Source organism: Empidonax traillii, unplaced genomic scaffold, assembly GCF_003031625.1.
Source record: "Empidonax traillii isolate 1590-97213 ecotype Southwest subspecies unplaced genomic scaffold, ASM303162v1 scaffold138:size3245559, whole genome shotgun sequence".
NCBI classification, from domain to species: domain Eukaryota; kingdom Metazoa; phylum Chordata; class Aves; order Passeriformes; family Tyrannidae; genus Empidonax; species Empidonax traillii.
The window spans coordinates 31,310-54,345 of NW_020955331.1; the positions used below are offsets into that span (position 1 = coordinate 31,310).

Sequence of the window (23,036 nt, forward strand, 5' to 3'; positions counted from 1 at the left end):
TGAAAATCCCAATCTGCAATCCAGTCAAAACCTGAGAAGCTTCATTCCATTCACAGCATGTCCGAAAGAATTTTTTATACCTCTTCCTTAAACTAATTTTAATCCATATACCCATGTGATGTTTTGTTTTAATTTTTTTTTTCTGTTTATATACTAAGCCTTCACTTGACATACTCAAAAGCAAAGGAGATATTTTCAAAAAGTGCCTTTCCAAGATATCTTGAATAAGCTTCTCCTCAGTACTGGTCCACTCTGTTGCTGCTATTCAAAGTCCTCTACCTACATCTGCAGCCACAGGGGAGATGATAAACTCGTTGCTCGAGGCAGTAGAGAAAGTGACCAGTTCCTTGTATTGCAAATGTAGTTAAAGTTTCCAAATCTAAATGCTAATACCAGACAACCTGCAGACACTTTTCACAACCAAAGAGCTCGTGCTCTCCAGGGACACCAGTGACCTTTGCTCAGTGATGAACATCCCATCCGTGCAGGGCACTGCGAGCTCCAGAGCTGTGCCAAGGGTGGGCAGCACAGAGCACCAGGAGCAGCCTCCAGGCATCCCTCCTGCCACACAAGGCCTGTCTTGGGGGGCACTGGGGAATCTCAAAGTGCTTTACAGAAAGTTTTCACACCTATGAAAAAAACATCCGTTCATACAACTGAGTCAGTGACACGAGAACTGTGCTGGGAATAACGTTTTATTAAACTGGGATTCATCAAGGTAAAAAAAAATAAAATTATTGAAAGAGAATGAAGAGCTGTCTGAGGGAACAAATCAAACTGCAGGGGTTTCTCAGCACGGCACAAGATCAGATTCCCAGTAAAAGCACATCAGAGCCATGAGGTAATCCTGCAGCTGAGGTAACGATAGCAATGAATGTCACCACATTTCACGTGTCAATTTTTGACCAGAGGCAGCAAGAAGTTGTGACCAGATTTTTAAGAGATTATGCTCAATATCTGGGACAGATAGAAGACAGAGATTGCCTCTCCAACTCATGAGCATTACACCCAAGAGCTGCAGTGCTGCTTGGCAGCCCTGCACGCCTGGTGACACTTCAGATTGGAACTGCAGGTTTTCTGCATTTCTCAATGCAGGTTAATTCATCACACCACTTAAAACACAGGTATCCTAAAGGAACAGGCACTCTCTGGTTGGCATCTTCACTCTTTCAGGCACTAATCCAGTTGTACTACTTGCCACTTCAACTCCTTCAGCACTGATGGCATCTAACCTTAGATTCAAGCCACTTTGTGACAGCAGAAGACACAGATATTCTTACAAGCAAGTCATAACCTGCTAAACATGACTACATTAAAATTACTTTATTTGTTTCACACCAATGGACAATCTCACCACCATTGCAGTGCCAGAGTAACCAGCCACTTTCAAACAGGAGCAGTGAAGCTGAACAAAATAACAATTCTCTGGTAGGGCAGGATGCATTTATTAGAACTGGCAGGGAAAAAAAGCAGCTATTTCCATTTTTCTGTATAAGTAAATCCAACAATTTGTGTACTAATTATTACTTCTCTATTCATTAATTTCCTTTCACATTAAAAAGTTTTAAGTTATTATTTCCTGTTCCCAAAAGGAGGTGACTTAAATTTCCTTGAAATCATTAAAACTAAGAAAAAGGAGCAAGGTACATTTTCAGGGCAGCCACGTGGACAGATGTGTGGCAGATAGTTCATACACAATGCAGGGTTTATTCTGGATATGCAGACCAAACTCTGCTTTTGCTTCACTCCATTTATGCATTTTCACGCTCTCCTGATTCTTATATATAAAAGTTTACACTGAGGTTTACATGTTCAATGTAAATGGTTTGGTTCTTACGCCTGACCTCCTGTACACTGGAAAAATATCTTAGTTTGCATTTGCAGCCTGGAACGGGGCCTCATGAAGTGTCAAAGGCAGCCACATACAGACCAGGTGATCCAAAGCCTTCAGGTGTTACTGGGGACTGATAACACTGAAACACAGAAGCAAAGTGTGAAACTATTCCTGAGCTGAGCTGAGCAGTAGATTCCATGCCTCTGTTTAGAGCACATCATTCCCACGACTCTGGGCTCAGCTTCTGGGTTTGGAATATTTATAAAAGCAGGATGTTACAAAGCTCATTCAGTGGACTGTAATCCAGAATTTACACCATAATCAAATCCTCAGAGAATGAAACCCTGGGTGGAGTGAGAAAACATTCAGCAGAACTACTGATGTTCATGCTGGCATCTGAAGTCTGATGGAGCAGCACCTCAGAGCAGAGGGATGGAATGCCTCCCTCGGGACAGGCAAGGCAGGGCTAGCAGGGCAAGTTATCCACCTCCCTGGTCATGGTGCACTGCCCCTATGAGCACCCTTTCCCTCTATGCCTTCCACAGCTCTTACTCACATGTACATTAGTCCAGAGCACAGAAACCCACCAGGAACCCACCTGCTTTGGCACCAAGACCTCGTGCAGGGCAGTGAAGTGACCAGGACACGGACAACTGCAAGGGACCAGGAACTGAAACCTGGCTGCCAAACCTGAGTGGATCAATGGCCACATCTCGAGGTGACAGGGACAGGTCACAGCAGGGGATCAGCTGAGACCAAGCATTCAGTGAACAAGCACTGAACAGCTACAGTAAGAAACAGTCCTTATACCATCTCCTTATAAAAATACAAAATGTGTAGTACCGTATCGAGAGCATTCTGTGTTCAGATAAATTCTGCATACCTGTGCCTTGTGAGCCGTGGATCACTGCCAACCCTGGAAAATGCATTCAGCAAGAATGCCCTTTCCAGAGTTAAATATCAGTGGAAGCAAAATTGTTCTGTGAAAGGGTGGGAGATGACCCCACCCAGCCTAAAGGGCCAGGCAAACCCAGATCAAGGGGTTGTCTCAACACTCAAATGCACAGGATGCCTGCATGCTTGTTCAGGCTATTCCTATAAAGCAAACACTTCACAGCAATGGGATTTTTGACTGGATCAGGTCCCATCTGAAAACCCTCCTTGCTGCTGGGGAAAGTCTGTTTTGGCAGTTCTGGCTGTAGTGCTTCAGGAAGGTATTATCCTCAAATGGAGTCACTGCTCCATCTCTTTGGAGAAAGTGCTGGGGCACCAAACTCCTACAGAATGGAGCAAGATGTCAACAGACAGTTGTTTCTTAAGCTGTTGAAGCAAAACCTGCCAGAGTTTGTCTAGTGGAGCCCTGTATTCTGCTACTATTTTTCCTTCAAACCACAGCAACAAGCACAACCCAAACTACTGTGTACGTTTATTTAATATGCTATGACGCCCACAAGCTGTGTTTCTCCCTTGAAATCTTCAAGCACTTCAAAAATTTTATAGCATTTGGAAATGCTACCAAGAAATTTATTTGGGCCACTGCCAGGAGGAACACTAAAATGAAGGCAGTGACTCATTTCATCTTTACCAACAATACGCAAGCCCATTCTGATAATTAGTGCTGGCCTAAACGACACGGCACCGAGTTCAAATGAAACCAAACACAGAACCTTGGAAACACTGAGGAAACAACACAGACTTTAAGATATGAGAATGATACAGCACCATTTCCTACAAACACGAAGAGCTGCCATTTATCAGGCTGATTACCACTTTTCCCTCTACCAGTCAACTTTCATGCACACCAAGCCCATGAGATTGTTGCAAACAAGACTTTATAAACAGTTAATTACAGGAAACTCTGGAAGGTGATGTGCACGATGCTTTTGGCAAATGAAAGCTCTTAAGAACAACAGCATTAATAAAATTTAATAAAGCAGGTTTTAAACCGTTTGCATGTTCTATCTTCTTCAAAAGGTGAAGTTATTCTGCACACACTTGCTCTCTTGAAGGAACAGACAATGTGCAGAATCATCTAACTGTAACAGGCTCACATAAAGGTCTGCGAAGGTGCTTCTAGAATATTGCAAAAATCATTCTTGCACCCTAAAAAGACCTAGCGTTTCATCTAAATGGGGAAAAAAAGTCCCAGCAGCAATATGGTCCTGGTTTCTTCATGAAATCTTAAAGGTAGCAGGCCAATATGATTCAAGGAGGATGAAGGAAAAGGCTTGGCCTTGTTTACTATCTTCTCATTTTGCCAAGATGACTATCCTAACACAAACCCAGGAACTGAATTTACTTTTTCAAGTTGTTAAGACACGCAGTTCATTTCCAAAATTGCTGTCTTAATTGCCCTGCAGGTCACAAACACATAATGAAGTTGTCATTGATTTCGGTTACAATGACCTCATCACATATGTAATTTAGGATTCTGTTTCACAAAATAAACTTGTTAATATTTTATATCCTGCACTAAGATGGTTCTTAAATGTATCAAGAGAGGTCAGGAAAAATCACATTGGCTGTATACGGAGGAATTGTGTTTCAACTCTAAAGAGGCCAAATCAACTTTACTCAACATCTGCTACCCCTTTTGGCACTTAAGCAACTTGCAAGTTCAAGGGGCCTTCATATAATGGCAATTCTTTATTTAAACTCCTTGTTTAAATATAAACTATTTAAATTATTCACTAAAACAAAGAGTGAGCACAACAAAGAGGAGGATGAACATAGGGGTTACAGCAAAGTTGATTCAATAAAAATGGCTTCTTTTAAACCAAAATACTTTGATTCTTAAACCTCTCTTTATCCCTGGCATTTCAGCATTGCAATGCTCAGCTCTCAAAACTCTGACGGTATTTTATATCTGAAAATATCTAAATAATAATATTTATATCTAAATCTATTCCAGAAAGATTGTTTGCTACTATCTTCACCCCCAATTATCAACAGAGAATTTAAAGTATTTCTAACCCAAATCTCACAAATAAGTTTACAAAAAAAAAAAAGTATAAAATCCCAGAACAGAAAAAACATGAACAGTAATGACAGGAAGTTGGTCAGAGCATATTCTACAGTCTTTCTTAAAATCACCATTTCTCACATGCAAAGCACCATGAGGTATTTAGGAGCAGTGAGGTGGTGATACATAAAATTTAGGTTCTCTGTAACCCCATCAAGACCACTTGTACAGCTTGTGGGATATGAAAATCACCCCACTCCTCTTCCCAGCTGATTTTTCAGCACTGCAAATACCCACATCCATCAAGTCAGAGTCTTTGGCACACAGTGCTCCAGAGTGTCACTTAGGAATCTAATCGGATCAAAACACGTCCCTGCAATCCAAAAATGGCTCCTTTTCTGAACTCCACCCTTTCACATTGGAGTAAAATAATTTTTTCTTCAGACTGGCACAGAGCTCCAAAAAAGTTTCCCATGGACAATAAATAACTTAATTGGCAGCATAGTCCTGAAAATATTCCTTTTACTTTTGATCAAGAAACCATGATGGTTATAACTAACTTCTGGGGAATTTAAAACAAGAAAAATCTGTATATTCTGTGCTTAGTTCTTAAATTGGCAGTATATTTCAGGGATTATTTATTATTCTATAATCTGTAATTTTTGGGTTTGTTTTTCAATACCTGTAGTGCTTCTATTACTGGGCAATGAATTGGCTTCTGTATCTATATCAGGTAACAACACACAAATTTTGGCTCAAACAAGGCCCAGGCATAAAGCTGTTTCAGTTTCTCTGTCCATTTTTAAACAAGCCACTGACCCCTACACAATACATCTCATCCTGTATTTGCTGTCCAGCTATTTTAACCACCCATTTATCAAGCCCAGGTAACACATGTACCTCGGGAATTGAGGTTACCAGGTCTCTTTGGGGGAAGAGATCTGCCCTACTACACACCTCAAGTAATCTCTATTTTGCTAGCCCTTTTTCTAGCTACATTTTTCTTTAGGGCACCTATCTTTCACCTATCATCTCAAAAAGCCTGGAACTCCAACAGTCAGACTCAGCGAGTGACCCACAACAGTTTTAGATGTGTGACTGATTGAGAGCAGTCTGAAATTCCCATCCCAAGAGGATCAGGGTGCTTTGCAAATTAAAATTAATCTATTCTCACAATGCCCTTTCATATATGAATGTATCATCCTTAATTCTTTCAGGTTGGGAAACTGAGGCACAGGTGAGCTACACAATTTGTGCAGCATTAGAGGAACACAGAAGAATTAAATCTGATCTCCTATACTGAGGCATGGCATTCCAATCACCTGACCGAGGAAGGAACAATAAAAATAACAATTAAATTCTTTTTATAAAGAGATAATTCAACTTCACATTACAGAGACTGTGTATCTTGGAAGATGAGGGGATCCAACAGAACTCTAGTGTTTTCACTGGCTTATTCAATGGAACTACTCTTCTTGGCTTATTCAGTTGAACTACAATTCTGATAACATAAACAACATTCCCAGATTCTGCTCAGTGAAAACTTTTTTCTTTCCCCCTTTTTTTTTTTGGTAATAATTTAAAGAAACAAACTGTCTGCCAGCAAATCTTCATGTTCCATGACTTAGAAATACCCAAACACCTGTATTTGTAGATCTCCTTCACGGACTTTCCCAAGTAAAATTTTCCACTGGAAAAAGAGTGGTTTTTTTTTTTCTCTTTCTCCTCATCCAAATGTAGTAAAAAAAGTGGCTGTTTTTACCACAGTTCAATTTCTAAAATGACATCACTAAAAGCAACCCATTTACAACAGATGAGTAGTGAAACAGCGGCTACTGCTCTGCCTCAGCACTTACCAGAGCAGGTGAAACGTGGAACTTTAGAGCTTCTCTTAATGTGGACTTTTAGTCTGTACAAATGTTTGCATATCATCACCTGACACACATTCACAGGGCAACCTACTTTTAAAAGCTTAACACAGCATACACAATCCTTTTTGCTTTCTGAGCAGAAAACTCCGTGAAAAAATGTATTTGCTATAAAGCCACTAAGCCAGCTCTGACTGCAGACATTGTTTCACCTGCAAAGTGTAAGACTAACTACAAAGGAAACATAGTTATTACAGGACTTTCCTGCAGGGTGACTACATCCAAAACTAAGTTTACTATCATGAGAACCAATGTCTTTACTAAATAACAGTGATCACATAAATCATGAGCACACAGGCCTTAGTGCATGCTAATGGAAGACAGTCACATCATTGCTGGATGCTTTGAGAGCTTTTAAGAAAGAGCATTCATTCTTGCAGTGCCCAGAGTTAAAATGCAGTCATCCATCAGGCATGTTTCCATCAGCAGGCATGGCTCCCCCATTCAGAGCAAGTGCTCTGATCCTTGCAGGAGCTTCCTGCTGCACATCCGGCTCTGGCTCTTTACAAGGCATGTGCACTCTCTTGCCAAGACTTACCTGCAGTGACAAGCACTAAAGTTTTGGCACTCAAGACCATTTTCCCACCTGATAAGCTGATATGTAAGGTATGACACTCTACCTTTGGGCAGGTAATCTCAGTCTGCTGGATCATGATAAGGGCAGATGCAATCAGAGCTCCCTGACGCACGTAGTTCACAGGATCATTTGTCATTGGCTCAAGCAAATTAATTGCTTCCTAAAACAAACGGAGAAATAAGGAGTGACGAAGTTAATACCATTATTTTTAGTATGCCAGGATTCGGTACTTCAGTGGAAGGTTATCAGATTGATGCTATGAGATACACTTTTAAAATATTCTGTTTGTTCTTGGTAAGTGAAACAGAAATTTGTATTTTTCTAGATTTTAATCTAAACACCAGGAAGAAAAAACCCAAACACTAAAAAACAAGTGATGGATGGACGGAACAAGATCTACCTGCAGAAACTGGGCAACAGCTAAACAACAGGTGTAAGCAATAAATGCATTCATCACACTAGAATCCAAATTCTTGGCCTTACACTTTATTGTTAGAATCTGTAACATCTGGCACCACATGAAAGCATGCATTTCAAACCTACATCAAGCAGGGCTGTCTCTGAGAACCCATAGAGTAAATCTAGGTTTTTAGCACAGTTCAAAGCGCTCTACTGCTTAAAATTCAGTAACGTCCCAGCTAAGTGCAACAGGAACGTGATCTGCAATGACCTACCAGTAACTATTATTTTCAATGAAGTTACTGATTATGAAAATCTCTACTTACAGTCCTGCTACTTTGCAAGCCATGGTTTAAATATACATAGAATTATTAGAGATAAAAACTAAATTCTACCTGTGCAAGGTCCCCCGCGCACCTTACACAGGACAACTGAGCTCATCTAAACTCACTGCTACCAAAAAGAGATCCCTCTCCTTCCTCAACTTGCCTTCAGCTATCCAGTCCCTCCCTTTTCCATGTGCTACCTGCAGCCCTTGTCTCACCTCTCACTTTTTCTATCTTATAATTCAGTAACAACAAAAAAGGGAACAGTTCTCTGGTATCTGGGTCAGTTTTCTGTGTGTTTATGTCTGCATCAGCTCACTGGGGAGAGGGACACGAGCAGAGTAAAAGGTGGCAGGAGGTTCCAGGGCTACCCCAGCAGTTTGTTGTTAGTGGGCTCAACCAGCCTTCAGCAACCATACTCCAGATCTAAGCAGAAAAGACTTAAGATGGTTGTTTGTAAGGCCATGGACTGCACAGATAAATTTGGTCTGTGGCAACACAGGGACTTGCTAAAAGCTCTTTGCAATGGCATGTGAAGCAAGCTGTTACATACTCTTTGGAACAGGAGAGAACAGTTAGATATCAACCCTAAAATCCACCTCTTTTAATCTATTATGTGATCTGATTACAGAAGTCAGCCAGAATCACTTGGCAATCTCTCCTGTCCATACAGTGCTCTTACACTGAAGACACCAGCGAATGCAGTTGAGTGCATGAGATTCCCAGCAAAGACTCCTCTTGGTGTTACTTCTGTCAGGGTGAGGCTTTTAAAAAGAAGCTCATTTTATGCAGAACCACTTTTAGAATAATATCAAGCCTTTGCTTTGACTGTTTTTGCTATCTGAGCTATGTTAGAGGCTGTGCTTCTCCACCTGAAGGTGACTCATTCACTCTTTGGCAAGCATTCAGTACCATGGATGGAACATCCACTGTAACAAAGAGCTGAACTTTCTGATCTCCAAAGTTGAATACATTTGGGCCTTCAAAACCTACTAATATAAGCTCTAGAAGACATGTCTGCATGTAATCAGATCGTTTAGGTCATCACACAATGCATCTGGAAATAAAACAGACTTATTTTTGCGACTAAAAGCATTTCCACTTAAATTATCTTGTCAGATGCAGTAGGTTAAAAATAACTAGCTCCTTGATTCCACCTTCCACTCGAGAATAAAGTGACCTGGATAAAAATAGGACTTTCAGTTTGCTTTCAAGCCTGCATGCTTTAGACACTGAAGATGGCAGGCAGTGCACGTCAGCATTCCGTGATTTGGCAGCACCAGTGACACACTGGGGAGCGCTCATGCAAGAGCCACAGAGCAAGAGTTTAATGCAGGATAAGGAAGGGATGAGACACATAAGCAAGAGATTTATCAAAGACTCTGAAGCATGAAATATCAATTCCATTTGGACAGTGTGTGTACCTGTTCTGAAAGTGTGATTCTGTACCACTACAGTTTACATACACATGTGGGTGAAGCAGAGGGAGCTTATTCCCAAGTTTACTTCCTGCTTGTTCTAATGAGTGCTCACTTCCCACAGCAGAAGTGGGAATCCTACTGTAAAAGGTCTCTGTTATCATCTGTGAGAATGAAACCTCCACTGACACTTATAAAGTGAGAATAAAATTGCTGGGTTTCAATTACACACGTGAAACAACCGTCATTTAATTAAATTTCATTGCACTTGTCTTTTCTACATGGATCTTCCATAAGTGGTGTATCATAGGAAAGAAGAAAGAAGCTAGAAGTTATGCTGTTTTCCTGTCACTGGCACTCCAAGGACAAAGGAGTATTGATTTTGGAGTACTGAACACTCATTCAAAGTTCAGTGGCAACTTGACAGTAATAAAACTCTAAGAAAAGTTTTGAAGACAAAATTCCAAGAATGTGGCAACAATTGCTTCTTCTTTATCTATTCTGTACAAGCAGGAAAAGAATCTCCATGCCCATAATAGTTAAATAAATCAAAGTACTGCTGTACTCCAGCTGGCTAGCAGTGTACATGTGTGAGAAAGCCATCTGTGTGTGCAATGTTACCACACCAATGTGTCTGTGGCAGGAGAGAGCAGGAACAGTCTTGGCCATGGGTGCTTCAGGCCCTCACCTTGTTTCCAGTGCCTGCACAGCAGATCCCCAAAGCCATGGCGGCCCCATAACGCACATGGGGATTGTAGCTCTCTGACAGCAAAGAAACCACGCTTGGACACTGCTCAGGAGTCCTAAAGAAAGGCAAAAGAAGAGTGTTGTTTATTATTACTGTTCTTCAAAATATGGTATGGTGCTTCAAAATACAGAGGCTTCACTCTGTTCATACTAGAAAATTTCATACTGTCCTTCCATACCATATGCTTTTGCATTTTTCAAAATGTAACCAGAGGGGAGGAACAAATGGGCTAAGAGAAGAACAGGGATGTGCACAGATGAATAAACTTCCCTATCACTGCAGATATCACACACAGTTCCCCCTACTGAGGTCCTCCTTTTTATTGTTTATTTTATGCCTTTTAGAGATCACCTGGTAGAATGATTTATCTGTTGAGATCGAGGTCTTTATCTCTAGAAATCATGATGTTATGACAGACTTTCCACTAGCAGAAGTTTACTCTCCACGAGAGATGGCACTAAATCTTCCATCAGCAGACACAAAACCCAACTCCAGTATGCAATCAACCTTCAAGGTTAGTGGGTCCCAAACTCCCTTTTGCAATCACGGCTTCTGACAACTCCTCCTCAGCCCCCACCGCTGTAAATCAAAGCACGTGAGGAGATGCTGACACAACACACACTTCCCATGCGTTTATGAGCCATGTCCCCTGTTGTCTCCTCCATGCTGTGATGTTGCTGCCTTTCAAGAGACCTGAAATGGATTTATGTGCTCCAGGGCTCACCAGCTGGGAACAGTGTCCTGTTGGTCATTACAGCAACAGAACTTCCAGCCCCGTGCTGGGGGAGATGAGAGGAAACCTTAATTTCCTACAGCAAGAAGCACATGTTGCTAATGCAAACAGTTTTGTAAATATTGAGTATTTCAGAAGTAGGGCGGAATCCACAGGTGTGGATATATTAATTTCCTTCCTGTCTTCACAGTCATTTAATCACTCTATTAATTTTGATGCCACACAAACCACTTGTTAATATCATACACTGACAATTTCAGCTTTTCCAGTTCCATGACACCATGAACACAAGAGCAATGTGGGAATGTGGTTGGCAAGTGCATGCTCATGAAAAAGAAAGATGGGAAACTATACACTGTGAGTGATTATCTGTTTTCAAAGTGAAGATCATCTGGCTATTCACTCCATTGTGTCTTGTAGCCCAGACTAGCATTTTAATTGTCACATTCACAATCCTAGAAGTACCCTTGCAAGCCATTTATTTCAATTATAAACTGATTTCAGACTAAAATGTACACAGGAAGAAGCCAAGAACGCCTTAGTTTTAGCTTCCCTTCTTACATTTGTTACGCTGAAAGACGGAAGTTGGAGGGTGGCAGCAGCACCTGTTTTACACAGGAATTATAGCATCATGTAGGACCATTAAGTGTCTGTCAAAGCACTCAACAACTCAAGAGAGAGAAAAACCACTGTAAAGTACACTCCAGCATGGGTTTTATTTAAATGAATAGCTGAATCATAGAAAACAAATAAAAAATGCTTTAAGCAATAATCTAGTTCATTTCCTCTTTTATTGTGATTGAGGACAGAAGACATGCCCATATAATGACACACTCATACTCTACACACACCATCAATTAATTGCTACTCTAGTTACTCCCATTTCAACACTTTCCTAGTGTCTCCTCTGATAACCAGTCTTAAACTCCTCTTATATTCCTCTGTCCTACTCCAGCTGATCAGACAGGCAGCACCATCAACCACACAGGCTGAGGTCCTCTTCCAGAACTGCTGAACAACCCAAGCCTTCAGAGGCTACTCAACCCCTCGACAGTAATGGCAGCAAGTGCCCAGATCTACCTCACCCCTGTTTCCAACAGTCTGTTTCTTTATCAGTTTTCCTAAAACATTCACATGGGGAGAGAATCCCACCTTCTGCCATCATCTTGAACACACCTCCCTCACTCCAAACAGCAGGAAAAAAAAATCCATATAAAAGAATGAGGAGCAAAGACAAAGTTGCAGGAAACTTTGCTGCTTCTGAGATGCAGCCACGACAATAAATGTTAAGAAAGGGAGATGAGTTGGGCAACAGAACAATTCTGTCCTGCAATCAAGTAGTATAAGTGAGGACCATAAACTAAAAGACACATTTAAAACTACCTGGCAGTCTCCTGTTCAAATAACAGCTTGGATGCTGACAATGTTTCTTTAAAAATGAGCTGATGCGGAGACCAGAAGACACAAATCCTATAATAAATGAGCCCAAGCATTCAGCTGCACAGAAAACTTTGGCTCTTGCACAAAGACTCTTAACACCTTTGTGTTTGCTTTACTACAGCAAATGTTAAACAGGCAGATTGTGAGTCAAAGAAGAGAAAAACATTTTCTGGCAAAGATGTGATTATGCACTCTGAAGCATTAATCATTAAATTCCCGTTCAGAAAGCTGGATTTTATAGAATCATCAACTTAGACACATATTTGTGTCTGAAGGCTCAGAAGTTCTAACACAGTTTTTGTTATAAAATCAGGATTAATGTATGTTAATTAATTTTAGAATTCTTAGCCAGATTTAAATTATTTGTGGCCATTATTTTAAATGCTTTTATCTCAAATCTGTCCGTAAAATGGTCAAATATTTTGATGGGGGGCCTTATGTAAATCCACTTTAGGAGTTATAGCTACTTAAAGGGTCCCACCACTTTGCCCAGTAACACAGCTTTTTTGAACCCTCAACCTTCAAAAAGTGTCTTCCAAATAACAGAGATCTAGAAGGCAGGTCCATACGTGGGTCAAGGAAGTGAAAGAGTCTTGCTAAAGTGCCTATCAGAGGAACAGGACTTTAGTGCACAAAAGCACTGCTGGCATCAATGCCTAAGCAGTAACATTTGCTCCTTCACTGCGAGATGCTCTACTAAATCCTACACACTGTTGCAAAGCTCAGCCTGTATAAACCCAAACCCACGCTTCATAAAATTCCATAAAATCCAAAACAATTCTGTCGAGTAATCAAAAGGAAAGTTAAATGCCCTTATAAGCAGTCACAGGCTGCAAATGTGCTCCCATGGCATTACTTCCAACTGGTAATCCAATTGGAGAGTAAGTTTAAAACATGACCACATTATCCTTCCCCTGCCCCATCTTTCACCCTTCACTGAGAGCACAGCCCTCGAGCTGCTGACTTGACATCCAGCACAATCCAGAGGGACAAGCCCTCCTGCTGATGGAGGAAGTTTCCACTTCACCGGTACCAACCCGCACGCAAGTTGCCAAACCAAGTCCAACCCTCTGCCTCCCTGCTGGAAACCTCCACCACTCTGATTCAGCTGATGGCTGAATCAATGTGGTTACAGAGTAGAAACCTCTGGTAGGAGAGGGAGAGAGATAACAAAGAGTGTGAGAAAACTTAAAAACAGTTCTACAAAACATAAATGATTTGTCACAACTAAGACTCAGTAACCACCTGTTCTTACTCCTAATACAGACATCATTACTGCAAGTTAAACACAGAAAACAACATCACATGAAATACCAGGATAACATCTGGAGATTTTGTGGGCAGAAGGTTTATCTCCAAACCTAAATGTTTCCTCCCCTCTTAAAAGTAACAGTAAAAATTCTAAGCCTGGAGTATATTTAAATATTTTGAGGACTGAAGCAACGCACCATAGTCCTCTAGTCTGACCTTCCCATAACACAGTCCAGTAATTTCATCTAAAAATTCCTACATTAAAGCCTAAGGCATGTCTTTAAAGTGGGCTCTGCATCTTAGAAAGATAGGCCATGTCTATTTTTAAAAACCAAATTATCTTTAATGTACTGGTTCCTTCCTTTTTTCCTAACACTGGTTTTACTCAAGCAGTTTGCTTTTGCAATTCCATTTTACTACAACAGCAAAATGATGACAAAAGAATGGCCTGATTATTTCCTTCATTCTCATCTGAAAATTGTTCAGCTGCTCCTACCTAAGCCAGGAAATCACAGACGTCAGTGAACCAAGACCTGCCTACAAAAAAAACCAAAACACCCTATCTCACAACTGGCTTCAGCTTCATTCTGTTACCAGGAAACTAAAGGATACAAGAAGCCAAAAATGTCTAAAAGCATCTTCTATGGAACTTTAACACAGCAGTCAGCTACAGCTTTGTTTCCACCCTACACCAGGAGAAGTTTTACTGTTGTGATAAATGGGCTGCAGGTGAAGGACTTCCTCCAAGATCCAGTTTGGTTTGTTTCAGGAGTCAAACAAAATCCAAAAAAAAAAAAAAAGGGGCACCAAGACAGTAATAAGAGATTCTTAAAACATAATCACTGGAATTTTATTAGTTTACTCACCAACTGGTTGCTCTCAAAAGTTCCACAAGAAACAAACACCCTACGCAGCTAAGGATTTCAAATCTTCCTAGAAACCAGAGCCAGAGAGAACACAGAGGAGCTGCCTAACTCCTGCCCAATTACCTTAAACTTAGCCTAAACTTTGAACTCTTCCCTGACAATGTTCATTTCTTGGATATAATTGAATATAAGTGACATTTATATACATACAAATGTCATATTCTCTCTATGAAAGCTGATTTCTGAGAAACCAAAGAGAGTTTTGAGATCTTCATTACTTTCAAAGAGAGAGGAATGAAAATTTTTCTTGAGTCTCTAGTGCAAAACTTACCAAAATGAAAACCAGGATGTTGATTCTTACTAAGACAGATTAATGTGAACAAACCCACCCAGCTCAGCTGGATGCAGAAGGCAGTCAGTGAGTTGCCCTTTCAGTCTATGGTGTTGACCATGGAAGGTTCTCCATATTTTGCAAAGAATCATGACACTGTATTGCCTTTTCACCAAGATACATTTCTTACTGTACCATTATCAGGATCTATAATACTGGTTTGGTTTTTTTAAAAAAAGTCATTACAACTGCAACATCTGCGGATATAACAGTCCTCAGTAGGCTTTGCCTACAAGAGCCTTATTGGGCTGCTGAAAGTTGAGGAACTCTGCTGGGTGTGTCAACCCTGTTTAATAATCCACTTCAATCTTTGTTTCCCAAGAGGCATGCAACAGGACAAACTAAAAACTTAGACTCTTATATCCTGGAGCATATTCCACTTGAAGTTTCTTAGATCACAGCCCAGTTAGAATCACATCCAAATACCTTCGTGCAGTTTATCTACAGTTCTGTAAGTTGAACGTCTTGAAGGTTAAAGCATTATTGCAATTTTTCTTTATATTTCAGCAATATTTAAACATGAAACCCTGAATATATATAAGGTACCATCATTAAGTAAATAAACAGAACACTGAAAAAATGCACCACATTGGTCTTGTTATTGAGACTAAAAAATGTATGTTAGTGATGCTTTCATTATTTTTTTGTCTAAATATTTAAGGACCATACAACTCATTGAGAAACGAAATGTCAGAGAATTGAAGAACAATGTCAAATATATCTTCTAAATTCCTCATTAAGTGTCCCCAGTTATATTTCAAAAGATTCTAAATATTTATAAGTTTCTAAATTATTAGTCATGAATTAATCATTTTATACAGAACTATTTCCACAAGTTGCTTTATTAGTTTAGTGATGATTTAGAGAAAAAAAAGCTTAACAAAGTTTAATTTCATCCATGAATGAGTTAATAAAGGAGGAATGCAGATATCTAACTGCACAATTCTCAGCCATTTCTGAAGGAGGAGGGTGCAGCAGAGGGGGGAATACACAGAAGATTGAAAACCTGCAGATTAAAATGCAACAAACCAATATATTTCAGTGTAGACTAAACATCCCGTCTCCCTCTTTGGACAAAAATGACCCCAATTATTCCCAAGCCAGGAATTTCCTACAACTATCTCATGTGCAGCAAAGCCTCCTTCTCCACAACGATCTTCTCTGAAATGCCTCCTAGTTGTCTAAGCAAGAACTTGTAGGAGTCTCCCACTGGCAGGAGGTTGACACTGAGCCCACAGACACAGCAGGTGAACTTGAGGGATATGCACTGCCTGAACAACACTCACCAGGGACAGCTCACACCTCATGGAGACAAACAAAATAGCACTGGCAATTTGAAAACACAAGGAGCAGCAAGGAGTGGGAAACAAAAGTAGGATCCATGCACGGTTCAAATATTCTGGTTACAGTGGACCAGGAGTGGGTCTAAGGTTTATCATCATTAACAGAGGAGAAGAGCTGGATATGGGAGTAGGACAGCAGACTGAACAAAAAGCTTGGCCAGAAGCATGCAGAGATACAACACAGCGAAAGACCTGCTGCAGATCTTAAACAGATATAGAGGAGGATGTGTTTCTCAGAAATGATTCAAACCTGGGAAAGTCCAAAAAACATCACAAAAGGCAGATAAGTTTTCTAGCTCTTTAAAATTAAACAATGTACCAAGCAGGTATATATGATATGCAAGCCTACATGCCACTAAACTGATACCATCTTCCTCTGCAAGTTCCTAAGATAACTGTTTTATCTGTATCTAAAGAAATAATTTCCTTTTCAATTAGATATGGATGCATTCAACAGCTCTAATCAGAACAATCTGCAAGCAACAGTGCAGCTGGTGCTTCATCAAGATGCCTCCCTCTTCCCAATCTAATTTAGTCATTCTAGTGGCTAAAAAATGATTTTTCCATATAGGTGACATTATAACATCCCCCGAGGCATTCCAGAGAAGCAGAAACACTTGATTTTCACTTAGACCAAAACAACCCTTTCCTGCAGCAGCCAACGGTGCTGCTCCTTGAATGGTAAGATCTGTGAACAAAATTTATTAGGAGGTAATACAGAACTCAAGTTGATAAAATTACACTTCTATAACTCTGGTACTTCCTCCACTCTGAAGCGATACAGGAAAAGAGTCTGCTGCATGGTGAAAGAGAAAATGTTAAAAGTAAGAAAACCCATAAAAGTCTAGCAATATAATGGTTCAGCTCTGACACAGGCCTGCAGCAGTAACTGATGCTGATGATTAGCAGATGGTCCAGATAGATGCATTATCTATTTTTTTTTTCTACAGAATTTTTGTGTTCTTTAAATTCAGAGATGTGACATGAAGATCTGCATGTGCCATACACCTACTGAAGAGAAATTAATTATCTTTTACTATACTTTGGTGGGTTTACTCTGGAACACTGTTTTCCATTTATGATGCAGATACACTGCCAATAGCTCCAGCTGCACAAAGTGGCAATAATTCCAGCTACCTTTCAACAATGTAAAAAAAACAGTTCAAGTCACAACGATGACCAAAACCAAGCTTCATCTGTACAAGCAGGAAGAGTGAACATTGGCTGTGTTTAATCCAATGGAAATTTTGGTAAAGACTTCAAGTACAGTTAGATTAAAATCAGGAGAGCCTTCAAGATTTTATAAATTTATACTAGAAGTTGATTAGACATAGCGGAGCTTAAGAAAATCTGAATCCAAATGCTCATTAGCCAAGTAAGGTATTTTCCTGTCTCACTTCACTTTTTACATGTTCTCATGTGCTCTACTCCCTCAGTACTGTCAGGGGTGACAACAGTGAGGTGGCCAGATAAGAAAACAGAACTACCACAGCTGGATTAATCCTTATTTTTCTAATATATGCTTCTCTGAATAATAAAGATATCAACAGTCAATTGTAAATGAATACAGCATGTAATCTTACTAAAGGTTTCCTTTAAACAGGAAAAATAAGGAAGTGAAAACTACTGAAAAATCTCTTGTATTATCTGAACACATTTCAAGTGTTATTTCTATTAATTTCTGGCAGCAGCTTTCTTTCTTTGGCCCCCAGCAACTGCATCCTAAAGATATGAATTTTTTGATTCACAGTTCACTGAGGACCTGATTTCCAGCTCAAGGCTGGTAAGCACTAGCAATTTATGGAATGTAATGGCTGGTGTCATACAGGGGGGCAGACCGTGATCTCACGGTCTCTTCTGGCCTTAAACTCAAGGAATTATTATCCAATTTTGTAGCTAATTTCCTTGGAAGTGAACTCTATTTCCATTTTAATGCAGAACTGTAAGATGATGATAGAGACAATACACAGATCTGCCTGAAAGTTGAAAGGTAACAAACGAGAACACTCCAGATAACAAAAAGCAGCTGCATGAAGGAAGTTTTAAAGTAACAGTGCACATGCTTAAAACAGTGTGCTAGACAATACTTTTATAAAATTAGGCAAGAAAAAACTTGGATTGCTTACAGGGCAGCAGAACTTTTTAGGGTTAACTGTTCATCTGTCCAAAAAGCAAGAGAGCCCAGTGAGCGAGCAGCACACACCCCGACAGACACAGACACAACAGCCACACAGAGCACACAGGATAGCACTGGAGCACTGAATCAATTAACCCACTCCGGCTTTTTTCCAGCCAAACCCCCCACTCACTCACTCCCCTGCTTTTCAAGCTGGATACGCTGGAATGAGTCAATCAACAGACTGCACACAGACTCTGCTCATCACTGAAGTAAAATCAACAAAGGATGGAAAGGAAAGGACAGCAAAAAAGAACACAACCTTATTTCTATCTTTTTTTAAATGTGGTAAGAAAGATTCCTCTCGATTTCACAGTTGGAGAAAATATCTTGGTGAGAAATATTATTTTTCCAAAATACAAACTCTTAATCTTGGTGATAGAAGAAAATATAAGTGCTAAACAAAAGCACATGAAGAAATAAGCTTCAGAAATATTATAACAGCAAAAAGCAAGGATCAACTTGTTTTCCAGAAAGTAGTGAAAAATCTCAAAATTCAACATGTGACAAAAAAGAAAATTACCAAGGATCTTCCTGGATGCAAAGTGAACTCTGCTAAAAAGAGAAAGAGGTAAGGTTTTCTTCAGCTGAATATTGCAACACTCAAATCTTCTCAGTAACTGAGAATCTGCTCAGTTTAACGCTGGAACAGCTGTTTTGAGTCTCTGCTTGAAGGGGGAAATGCAAGTCTTAAGTCTTTAGCAGAGTTGAGAGAGACACAGAAGAGACAGAGAAAGAAAGAAAGAGAAAGGAAGAGAACAGGCTGTGCTTAATAAAAGCCCTGCTCAGATTACAAAAACAAGCATTTTACTCACCCCCACCCCTTCAAGTAATGGGTAAATTTAGATGTCTCAGTTTGATAAATCTTTACGGTCCCCTTGAGACTGTCACCAGTGTTTTACTGTCTGCAGCTTCCTGACCCTCACCTGATAAATTAGGAACTGTAGAGATTAAACCGGAAACCTCATACATAATTTCTGAAGGTATTTTTGGGTTACCCTCTGTGGAGAAACAGGATTCTTAATAAGGGGAAATATGGGAACTGCTGCCTGCCTACGCATACACTGCTGGAGACAAGACACTCAGGAGAGGAGGAGTTGCAAACACACCACTCGAGCATCTGCCTTTGCATCAGTTTGTACTCACAAAGAGCAAACCTACATACACTGCATCTAAACGGAACTGTTTGGCATTGGGATTCTTCTATCACTTTTTTACTGCTGTAAAAAAAAAGAAAAAGAAAAGGAAGCTAATGCACTGCTTACTTTTCACAGCTACTGAATTTTTCCCTATAATCTTCTGAAATTGAACCTCGCTATAAAGGGGAGACCAGACCACTGAACCCTACCAACCAGAGATGGACACAAGAGAGGACTTTCATTTTTAAGCCTATTTTGCACTCAGCAAGGCACAGGATAAAAAAATTGGATACCAGCTCGGACATGGTCACAGTATCTCAAAATAGCAGATGACCAGTTCACCATACTGACCATGCTGGCCTTTCTTCAGGACCATCCTGGACCAGAGAGGAACAGTGAACCCTTGCACCGTACACAATTCCTGCGCAGAACACAGCTCCTGAACACGTTCTGCTGGACACAAAAATGTCACATCCTTTACATTTCTTGAACGGGTTTGGAGCTGGCAATGGATCTTTGCCAGCTCTCTCAGTAACAGGAGCGCCCAAGCAGGACGACCCAAGTGACGAACAAGGAAACAAAGTGCGCTGGGCAGCGTTGCTGATCCTCCTGGTGATAATCCCCACCATTGGGGGGAACATACTTGTCATACTGGCCGTGTCCCTGGAGAAAAAGTTGCAATATGCTACCAACTACTTTTTGACATCCTTGGCAGTGGCAGATTTGCTCGTGGGTCTGTTTGTGATGCCCATTGCCCTCCTCATAATATTATTTGGTAAGTAGAGCATGTTTGTTTCATCAGGTTTGCATATGGGGTGCAATTTGGGGAGGTCTAATTTAAACAGAAAAACTGTTTGCTCTCCACCATTACAATTTTAAAAATCACTTGCATGAGGGCTGCTAAATCTTTTCTCCCTTTCACCTCAATAGAGCTTAATACTTTTATGGGAAGCAGAACCACCGTGCATATTCCTTCCTTTGAAACAAACCATTCAAAAATCACCCGAGACTTAGAACTGATTTAAATAGGAGCTGGACACAGGAAATTACATTTTGTACAGTGTAATATAATTTTTAACAACATCAGCACAATGCTGGTATTTCTTGTATTGGATATTATACTAATTGCAGGCAGTCTTCTCTTAAAGAACTTGAAATTAAGACTAAGTATCTGTTCAGGACACTGAACAGGTTTTGAACTTTCTAGGAGTCAGGCACCAGATTTTACCTGGGTATTGACTCCAAGGTCCATGAGCAGAGATGGTCCCTGGCACCATCAGTGCCAACGAACTTTACCAGTACCAGTTTCAGAGAAATCCATTTTCTCCCACCCTTGGGAAAGCAGTAGGTTTGTAAAGCATCACAAAGAATTAACTTATCTGTCAAGCCAAGGAAGCCTCAATCCATGTACCTAATGTTTGAAATTCAGATTTGTCATTTAGTTTGTTTTATATGAAATAAAATAGGAGGTTTTTTTAACCTGAACATAAACTGGGTGTGACATTTTCTAGTCCTTACAGAACAAGTATGATTTTTCCAAAATCTCTCATGCCCAGCTTTACTTCAGATATTGCTTCTGACAACTAATCAGAGGCAGCTCCATGGGAAAGTCTCTCTCTTTTACTCTTAAGGTTTCTTTAAGAATACATTTTAAATGGTTTATTTTCATATCATAAATGGAAAAAAAAAATAGTAAGACAGGTTTTTCAAGAAACTTATAGATTTCCATCATTATCTTTAAGGTATAGATACCACTGGGCCCTAGATAACAAAAGGCTGCAGGAGTTCATTTTTCCTAGGCTAGACTCTAAGAGTTGCCAGAGCAACAAGCACACACAATCATAAACTTTATTTCAGAAAGGCCATCAGTAGCTTTTGTTTGCTGCAGAAAACTGGTATCACTTTATTAACAAATGTGTTTATTCACTAAATGCCTTGAGAATGAATTTCTGTATAATACAGACTTCTTCTCCCTAAACAGAAATGTAAATTGGAGCTCAGAATTCAGTGTTGAGATAGTAAAATAGTTTTTTCAAGCAGCAGTTTCTAAAAAGAAAATTGAATGTACATAACCAGGACAGTGACTTTAAACTCAAAAAAACCAGTCACTTATGGAAAACCTTGGTATGCCAAGTACGTGTGAGGAGGCAAGGAGCAGATAAACATTTACATACACACAGATACTGTAACTGCTTAATTCCTGCCACAGGTCTCATTAATAATAAAGCTACTAACCATAACAAGTACTAGTATCGACTTGCAATTAACATAAAGGGAAGGCAAATTCTGCATTTTGTGGAGTTCTTTTTTTGGTGGTGGAGGAGTTGTTATGGTTTGGATTTTTTTTTTAATATATAATTATTTTTCTTCTGCTAGACTAAAAAAATCTTTTCTTTACAACTTTATAAAGAGACTATTGCTCCTTAATCTCTCAATTAATCCAGTGCTATGCCCTGGTTACACCAGTTTAAAGCACGCTAGGAATCTTAATTCAGAAGTCAAACAAAAACATCTTTCATGATGCAGGAAATGTACCAGAAGGTAGTAAAATCAGTTGTAATTAATGAAGACTGCAACGCACCTTCCACATAACAGTGGTTAAAACTCAAATTTCTCACATACAAGTCTCCCTTTGGCAGGCAACCAGAAAACTGCTTTGTCTCTTCACCGACTGGGAGAAGATGCTGAGGTGTTTATAGAAGTTCAAAGCGTGAGCAAAACACGAGGAGTTACTGGAATGAAGCTAGAACAGACCTTTAAATACATGACAAGTCTAAATCTTGAAGCTACATTAGCCAGATAACTACTTGAACAAAGAATAGTCATTGATAGCCAGACAGCAAACTAAATGCAGCCTCCTGGCACTTCCACACAGGAATGTTTCCACAATAACGAGAGAGCCGGGTGCAGCTTCCAGATACTGAGTACAAATATTATGCTTCCGATTTGGGTCTGATGTCTAATTATGTGGGGAATATTTGAGGGAAAAGGTGTGAAATAAAGTGCAGTCACACTAAGATCCTGACTGCACAAATTAATGTGTCACAGGGTGTTCAAAACCCGCTACAGATACCGGTACACTTACCGAAAAAATCTTCAGAAATAGATTGTCCCTGTAACAAAGCGCTGGCCCTTTTAAAAACATGCAAATAAATGAATCTGTAACTCACTCCCAGGTGTAATGCCATGCTCAGCACATTATTTATTCTCAGCAGAGCAACCAAAATGTACTCCGGTACGAGCACACACAGCAATTTTAATTTAGAAGCACAAGTGTCAGAATACATAAACATTTCATAGCTTTTATTCCTTGCTAAATTCTTCTCATTTCTGAAAAAAAAAAAAAAAAAAAAAAAAAAAAAAAAAAAAAAAAAAAAAAAAAAAAAAAAAAAAAAAAAAAAAAAAAAAAAAAAAAAAAAAAAAAAAAAAAAAAAAAAAAAAAAAAAAAAAAAAAAAAAAAAAAAAAAAAAAAAAAAAAAAAAAAAAAAAAAAAAAAAAAAAAAAA

The 23,036-nt window shown here is 39.6% G+C and overlaps 2 protein-coding genes across 2 annotated transcripts in view; one reads left to right on the top strand and one right to left on the bottom strand.

The window, feature by feature from the left end:
- PSMD1 (proteasome 26S subunit, non-ATPase 1) overlaps positions 1-23,036 on the bottom strand; it is a 73,608-nt gene that overhangs the window by 15,038 nt on the left and 35,534 nt on the right. Inside the window, exons 17-18 of the mRNA XM_027884092.1 lie at positions 10,133-10,247; positions 7,345-7,461 (exon numbers count right to left, since the gene is read on the bottom strand). Coding sequence (XP_027739893.1) covers positions 7,345-7,461; positions 10,133-10,247 — 232 coding nt within the window. The remainder of the gene's footprint in view (positions 1-7,344; positions 7,462-10,132; positions 10,248-23,036) is intronic.
- HTR2B (5-hydroxytryptamine receptor 2B) overlaps positions 19,510-23,036 on the top strand; it is an 11,248-nt gene continuing 7,721 nt past the window's right edge. The window contains exon 1 of the mRNA XM_027884093.1: positions 19,510-20,306. Coding sequence (XP_027739894.1) covers positions 19,997-20,306 — 310 coding nt within the window. The 5' untranslated portion in view covers positions 19,510-19,996. The remainder of the gene's footprint in view (positions 20,307-23,036) is intronic.